The sequence below is a fragment of the Portunus trituberculatus genome, chromosome 34, assembly GCF_017591435.1.
Source record: "Portunus trituberculatus isolate SZX2019 chromosome 34, ASM1759143v1, whole genome shotgun sequence".
NCBI lineage: Eukaryota > Metazoa > Arthropoda > Malacostraca > Decapoda > Portunidae > Portunus > Portunus trituberculatus.
The window spans coordinates 10,578,881-10,586,380 of NC_059288.1; the positions used below are offsets into that span (position 1 = coordinate 10,578,881).

General features: G+C 39.5%; 1 protein-coding gene across 2 annotated transcripts in view; it reads right to left on the reverse strand.

The window, feature by feature from the left end:
* The window catches only part of LOC123512602 (transmembrane protein 114-like), a 49,080-nt gene that overhangs the window by 20,068 nt on the left and 21,512 nt on the right, over positions 1-7,500 (reverse strand). For both annotated transcript variants that reach the window (XM_045269031.1, XM_045269030.1), the window contains exon 3: positions 6,853-6,963. In XM_045269031.1, the coding sequence (XP_045124966.1) occupies positions 6,853-6,963 (111 nt within the window). The remainder of the gene's footprint in view (positions 1-6,852; positions 6,964-7,500) is intronic.

Sequence of the window (7,500 nt, forward strand, 5' to 3'; positions counted from 1 at the left end):
AAAAAGTAGGAAAAGAATAATAATAATAATAATAATAATAATAATAATAATAATAATAATAAGAAGAAGAAGAAGAAGATGAAAGAAGACGAAGAAGAAAGACGAAAGAGAAGAAGAATGACCAAACTCAAGAAGAAGAAGAACAAGAACAAGAACAACAACAACACCAACAACAACAAGAAAGACGAAAGAGAAGAAGGCAAAGAAGACGATAACAACAATAAAAACAATAGTAAACAAAATAAACAAAGAAAGCAACAAAAAAAACCCAAACATCTTAATCAATCATGCAAAACAAACACAACACACACACACACACACACACACACACACACACACACACACCATGAAGCAACACTAATGATACTTTGTGTGTGTGTGTGTGTGTGTGTGTGTGTGTGTGTGTGTGTGTGTGTGTGTGTGTGTGTGTGTGTGTGTGTGTGTTTGTTTTTACCTGCATTTCTTTTTTTCTCTATCATCAACATTCCATCGTACGGTCTCTCTCTCTCTCTCTCTCTCTCTCTCTCTCTCTCTCTCTCTCTCGCCTATTTTCCTTTTTTTAACTGGTTTTGTCTATTTCTTTAATTTTCTTTCCTTCCACTTCGTTTATTACTTTTTTCTTCCTTTCTTTTCCCTACTCTCTCTCTCTCTCTCTCTCTCTCTCTCTCTCTCTCTCTCTCTCTCTCTCTCTCTCATTTCATTTCTACTTCCTTCAATTCTTTCTTCTGTTTTTCCTTCATTATTTTTCAATGGACCTCTTCATATTCGTTTCCTCTTATTCTTCTTCTGCTTATTATTATTATTCGTTTCTTTCTCTTTCTCCTCTTATTCCTCTCCTGTATTCTCATTTTCTAATATTTTCTTTACTTCCATTCATCCACTCAATCCATGCATCCCTTCACTGATCTATCTATCTATCTGTCTGTCTATCTATCTATTCATCCATCTATCTATTGTTTGTATCCGCCTGGCTATATCCGCCTTGTATGTTCTGGTTCCATAACACTACATCCCCCCCCCCTCTCTCTCTCTCTCTCTCTGACTAGTATATCTTGCGATCTTCTCTTCTCTTCTTCCTCCTCTTCTCTCCCTTTTCCTTCTCCCTCTTCACGTCCTTCACGCCAGTAAAATGACTCTCTCTCTCTCTCTCTCTCTCTCTCTCTCTCTCTCTCTCTCTCTCTCTCTCTCTCTCTCTCTCTCTCTCAACCAGTAAATCTCCCTGCCTTCTTTTTTCTTTATTCTCATCCTCCTCTTATCTTCCTCCTCTCCTCTCCTCTCCTCTTCTTCTCTTCTCCTCCTCTTCTCTTCTCCTCCTCCTCCTCCTCCTCCTCCTCTTCTCTTCTCCTCCTCTTCTCTTCTCCTCCTCCTCCTCCTCTTCTCTTCTTCTCCTCCTCCTCCTCCTCCATGTCCTTCACGGCCTCAGAGCACCACGGGACATCACTAACACACAAAAAAGGACAGTCATGCACCACAAAAAAGACATAATGGTGGTTGTCTTCCTTCTGACCACATAATTTTATCCTCCTCCTCCGCCTCTTCCTCCTCCTCTTGTTCATTCTTCCTTCTTCCTCTTCTTTTACGTATCTTTCTCTTTTTTTTTCTTATCTAAGTTTAGTTTATTTTAATTCGGTTTTTTTCTCGTTCTTTTTTTCCTATTTTGTTTATTGTTTGCTAGTTTTCTTGTTTTTTTGTTTTCTTTTATTCTTTCTCCTTTTCTTTACTTTCTCTTCCTCTTCATCACATTTTTTTTCAATTCTCGGGTTTTTCCTCGTCTCTTTTTCTTATTATGTTCATCTGCTCGTCCTTTCTTGTTTCTTCTTCTCTTTTTACTTATTTTCTCCGTTAATTCTTCCCTTCTTAGTTATTTTCACCGTTTCTTCTATTCTTTTACTTATTTTCACTGTTGATTCTTTTTTTTTAACTTATATTCACTGTTCTTTTTTTTTTACTTATTTTCACCGTTAATTCTTCCATTTTTACTTATTTTCACCAGTAATTCTTCCATTCTTACTTATTTTCACCGTTTCTGTTACCTACGTATTAATTTTCACCGTTTCTTCTTCTCTTACTAGTTATTTTCACTGCTTCTGTTACCTACGCATTTATTTTCACCGTTTCTTATTCTCTTTTCACTTATTTTCACCGTTTCTTATTCTCTTCCAATTTATTTTCACAGGTAATTCTTCTCTTCCTATTATTTTCACAGTTTCTACACCCTATTTATTTTCACCGTCACTTCTCTCCCTCCTACTTATTTTCACCGTTACTAATGACCCCTTCTAATTTCATCACAATCTGACTCCCTGCTGCTTTTTTTTTTTTTTTTTAATTCTCTCATCTTCAGTTTCTTCACCCTCCTCCTCCTCCTCCTCCTTTCACTCTCTCTCTCTCTCTCTCTCTCTCTCTCGGTGGGAATCTATCTTCACTCACGCAAAGAACAGCCATCAAATCTTCCCATCTTCTATTTTTAATCTAATTATCTAAACGCTTTCCTCTCTTCGTCATCTTATTTTATTGCTTTACAACAACCAATACCTTTCTCTTTCAGTCTTTTTCTCTCTCTCTCTCTCTCTCTCTCTCTCTCTCTCTCTCTCTCTCTCATTAACCTTCTTGTGATAAATGTGTTTTTTATTATTATTAGTGTGTGTGTGTGTGTGTGTGTGTGTGTGTGTGTGTGTGTGTGTGTGTGTGTGTGTGTGTGTGTGTGAACCTATCATTTATTCAATTTCTTTCTCTCTATCACTATTATTATTTCACCCCAGCACTGTTAGTTTCTTTCCTTCGTTTTCTTCATCGTAACTTTCTTCGTCTGTAGCCTTTCACATTCTTCACTTTTACATTAGTCCTTGAATTTTTGCTTGTTTTCGTTTTTTTTTTTTTTCTTGCCTCTCCTATCTTTTTATTTCTTTTTTAACTAACTTTTGCAGACTCGTTACGTTAATCCTCCTTCACAGCTTTACTCTAACCCACAAACAGTTAAGAGCCGCGATGTTTTTGTCCCATCTCACTCAGTTTTGCATCTTCCCTTCTTAATTTCTTCTACAACATTTCAAATCCACATAATTTATCCGTCTTCTGAACCTTTTCCTTCTTTCTATCTCCACAGCTTTTCTAATAACTCCTAAACACATAAAAGCCGTGATATTTTTTTTGTGTAATCTCACTGTCAGTTTTGTATCTCTATTTCTTAACTTCCTCTATAACTTTTACAATACACGTACTTTCACCTGTGTCTTCTACATCCTTTCTTTCTTTTTATCTCCTTCACAACTTAATTTAAACCCACAAACAAACAGTTAAGAGCCGCGATGTTCTCTCTCTCTCTCTCTCTCTCAAGACGCAGGTGCGGTATAGGTGAACAGGTGCAGCGCTCAGGAGGAACACAAACAGGTATTATGCTTGGCCAGGTGTGTGGAGGGAGAGGGAGAGAGGGAGAGGGAGAGGGAGAGTTGTACATTATATTCCTCCATGCATACTTACACACACACACACACACACACACACAGGAAAATCCAATGCCGGAAATGATAAAAAAACAAAAACATCCCACGCATTTCTGATTTTTCTTACGTTGTTCCGGAATGTCTCTCTCTCTCTCTCTCTCTCTCTCTCTCTCTCTCTCTCTCTCTCTCTCTCTCTCTGATTCTTGTAGTGGTTGTGGTAATAGCAATGATGTAGTAGTAGTAGTAGTGGTAGGTGGTGGTAGTGGTAGTGGCAGGTAGTAGTAGTAGTAGTAGTAGTAGTAGTAGTGGCAGTAGTAGTAGTAGTAGTAGTAGTAGTAGTAGTAGTAGTAGTAGTAAAACCAGTAGCAGTGGAGAAAGTAGTCGTGATGAAAGCAGCACGAGAAGCAGCAGCAGTAGTAGTAGTAACAATAGTAGACGCTGGAGTAGTAGTAGTAGTAGTAGTAGTAGTAGTAGTAGTAGTAGTATGATGGTGGTAGTAATAGCAGTAGCAGTAGCAATAGTAGTAGTAGCAGCAGTAATAGTGGTAGTATGGTGAAGGTGGTCGTAGTAATAGCAGTACCAGTAGTAGTAGTAGTAGTAGTAGTAGTAGTAGTAGTAGTAGTAGTAGTAGTAGTAGTAGTAGTAGTAGTAGTAGTAGTAGTAGTAGACGTAACAAGAGTGATGAATAACAGTGGTGATGGTGATGGAGGTGGTGACAATTCACACAAATAGCAATACTACTAGTGATGGAGGCTCGTGATGATGATGATGATGATGGTGGTGGTGGTGGTGGTGGTGGTGGTGGTGGTGGTGGTGGTGGTGGTGGTGGTGACGTGGGGAAAGTGACCTACACACACAGACGGAGGTGGAAGTTTTCGCTGGATGTAAAAAGTTTCTCTCTCACCACTACAGTAGCTCTCTCTCTCTCTCTCTCTCTCTCTCTCTCTCTCTCTCTCTCTCTCTGCCCATTATGCATCAGATACCGTGCTTACAATGACCGGAATAAGATACATACCATTCCTTTCTCTCTCTCTCTCTCTCTCTCTCTCTCTCTCTCTCTCTCTCTCTCTCTGTTCTCTCACTTCTCCAATGTAGTTTCTTTCTTCGTTTTCTTATTATCAACTTTTTTTTTTTCTCTCTCTCTCTCTGACTTTCTCCTCCTCACGTGACAATCGCTAGTGATTTCAAAAGCGGATTAATGGCAAACCAGAGACACGTCCAGCCAGTGAAGAGATGCTGGGTGCTGGAAAGATGACATTTTTCTTTCTCTCGCTGACTGATCATTGCTTTCCGATCACTGCTTTCTCTTTGAGTTCCATTAATACGTGTGGTTTGTCTTGAGAGTTGCTGGATTTGAGTGTCATGGCTAGAAATGGGTTGTTGTTATTATTATTATTATTGTTCTTATTTTCTTCTTCTTTTTCTCCTTCTCTTCTTTCTCTCCTTCCCGTTTTTCTACTTCTCTCTCTTCTCCTCCTCCTCCAAATTTATTATTATTATCATTATCGTAGGTGTAACATCAGTAGTATTTGTGATGGAATTAGTAATGGTGGTGGTAGTAGTAGTAGTAGTAGTAGTAGTAGTAGTAGTAGTAGTAGTAGTAGTAGTAGTAGTATCATAATATATCTCTCTCTCTCTCTCTCTCTCTCTCTCTCTCTCTCTCTCCCCACACCTGTCACGCACCGATACACATCTGCCTCTTTTCTAACTTTCACATCTAACCATTCTTCATTGCCTCAAAACCACCACCACCACCACCATCAACAACAACAACAACAACATTTTTCTTTTCCTTCTATTTTCATTTGCAATTTCTTGTGCTTGTCTTCTTTCTCATTATCTGCGTATTTATTTTTTCTTCTTCGTTTTCTTATTATAAACTTGTTTCTATAAGTCTCTCTCTCTCTCTCTCTCTCTCTCTCTCTCTCTCTCTCTCTCTCCGTTCCCTCACTTTCCCTATATATTTTCTCACGTTTCGTCACTCAACACATACACACTCACACACACACACACACACACACACACACACACACACACACACACACACACACACACCTGACGTAATGTTCCCACGCAGTCTGGTCCCAGGTGTGCCCAGGTGTGTTTGCTAATCACAGGTACACACAAGACAGTACGTAATGTGTGTGTGTGTGTGTGTGTGTGTGTGTGTGTGTGTGTGTGTGTGTGTGTGTGTGTGTGTGTGTGTGAATCTCTCCAGATGACCTTAAATAAGACGAGAGAGAGAGAGAGAGAGAGAGAGAGAGAGAGAGAGAGAGAGAGAGAGAGAGAGAGAGAGAGAGAGAGAGAGAGAGAGAGAGAGAACAATTCTTCTAAAAAATGTATGATGACTGTAGCAAGTTTTCTCTCTCCTTCACTCGGGTCTAATGAGGTGAAAACACACACACACACACACACACACACACACACACACACACACACACACACACACACACACACACACACGATAAGAGGCGAGCACAAACAAACATCATGAACTTTGTAAATTAAGAAAAAATACGAGAATAAAACTTTAAATCCAGCAATAATAATAATAATAATAATAATAATAATAATAATAATAAGAAGAAGAAGAAGAACTAACGAAGCTTTCTCAAATACTTAAACTTGTCCGAAATTTTAGTCAAAGCTAGATGACCACGGCTTCGACACACAGTAGTAGTAGTAGTAGTAGTAGTAGTAGTAGTAGTAGTAGTAGTAGTAGTAGTAGTAGTAGTAGTATAGTAGTTATAAAAAGAACAACAAAAACTCAACATTTCTCCAATGAATCCGTTTTTCCGTTGTCCTTCTCCTCTTCCTGTCTCTTTTTCGTAACTACTTCAGGAAATTCCGAGAGAGAGAGAGAGAGAGAGAGAGAGAGAGAGAGAGAGAGAGAGAGAGAGAGAGAGAGAGAGAGAGAGAGAGAGAGAGAGAGAGAGAGAGAGAGAGAGTTGGGCTAGAAATAGGAAAATAATGAAGGTCGCTATTTGCATTCAAACGACCTATAATGAGAGAGAGAGAGAGAGAGAGAGAGAGAGAGAGAGAGAGAGAGAGAGAGAGAGAGAGAGAGAGAGAGAGAGAGAGAGAGAGAGAGAGAGAGAGAGAGAGAGAGAGAGAGAGAGAGAGAATCAACTTTAACCTAACCTAACCTAACCAAGAACAGCTGGAGAGTTCGCCAATCTTCACATGAACCAAGCAAACAAACACAATAAAAAAAATGCACACATGGTAATACACAAAACAAAACAAATAAATACATAAAAAAAAAATAAATAAATAACGGAACCACAACAAAAGCAAAAAAAAAAAAAATAAATAAATAAATAAAAAATAAACAACAAGAATAGAACACCACTTGGAACACTTACGCAGTCACAAATAAAAACAACAACAAGAGGAGCAGAACACTTACGCAGCCTGACCATCTCGTCCTCGCTGAACTGTGTGGGGTCAGAGTCCTCGTTGAAGATGTGGTAGTCGATGTTCTCGCAGTACGTCTCCACCGGCGACATGTACAACTCAACTGTGGGGGAGAGAAGAGAGAAAAAGGATCAGTGAGGGAGGCAGGGAGGGAGTGATGGAGGCTGGGGAGTGAGTGAGTGAGTGAGGCTGGTTAGGAAGGGAAGGAGTGAGTCAGTGAGGCTGGGGAGTGACTGAGTGAGTGAGGCTTGGGGAGTGAGTGAGTGAGGCTGGTTAGGAGGGAGGGAGTGAGGGAGTGAGAGGGAATAGTGAGTGAGTGAGTGAGTGTATGGGTTGGGTTGGGTTGGGTTGGGTTAAGGTTGTGTTGGGTTAGGAGAGAGAGAGTTTGTGTGTGTGTGAGAGAGAGAGAGAGAGAGAGAGAGAGAGAGAGAGAGAGAGAGAGAGAGAGAGAGAGAGAGAGAGAGAGAGAGAGAGAGAGATGACGTAAACTAACAGCTAGAAATACAAATAATTTTTTTTTTTTAGAATTTTAGGATAGAGAACAAGAATGTGAGTGAACGAAGGAAGAAGGAAAAAAGATAGATAGAAAGAAAGAAAGAAAAGAAAGATAGAAGGAAGGAAGGAAGGAAAGAAAGAAAGG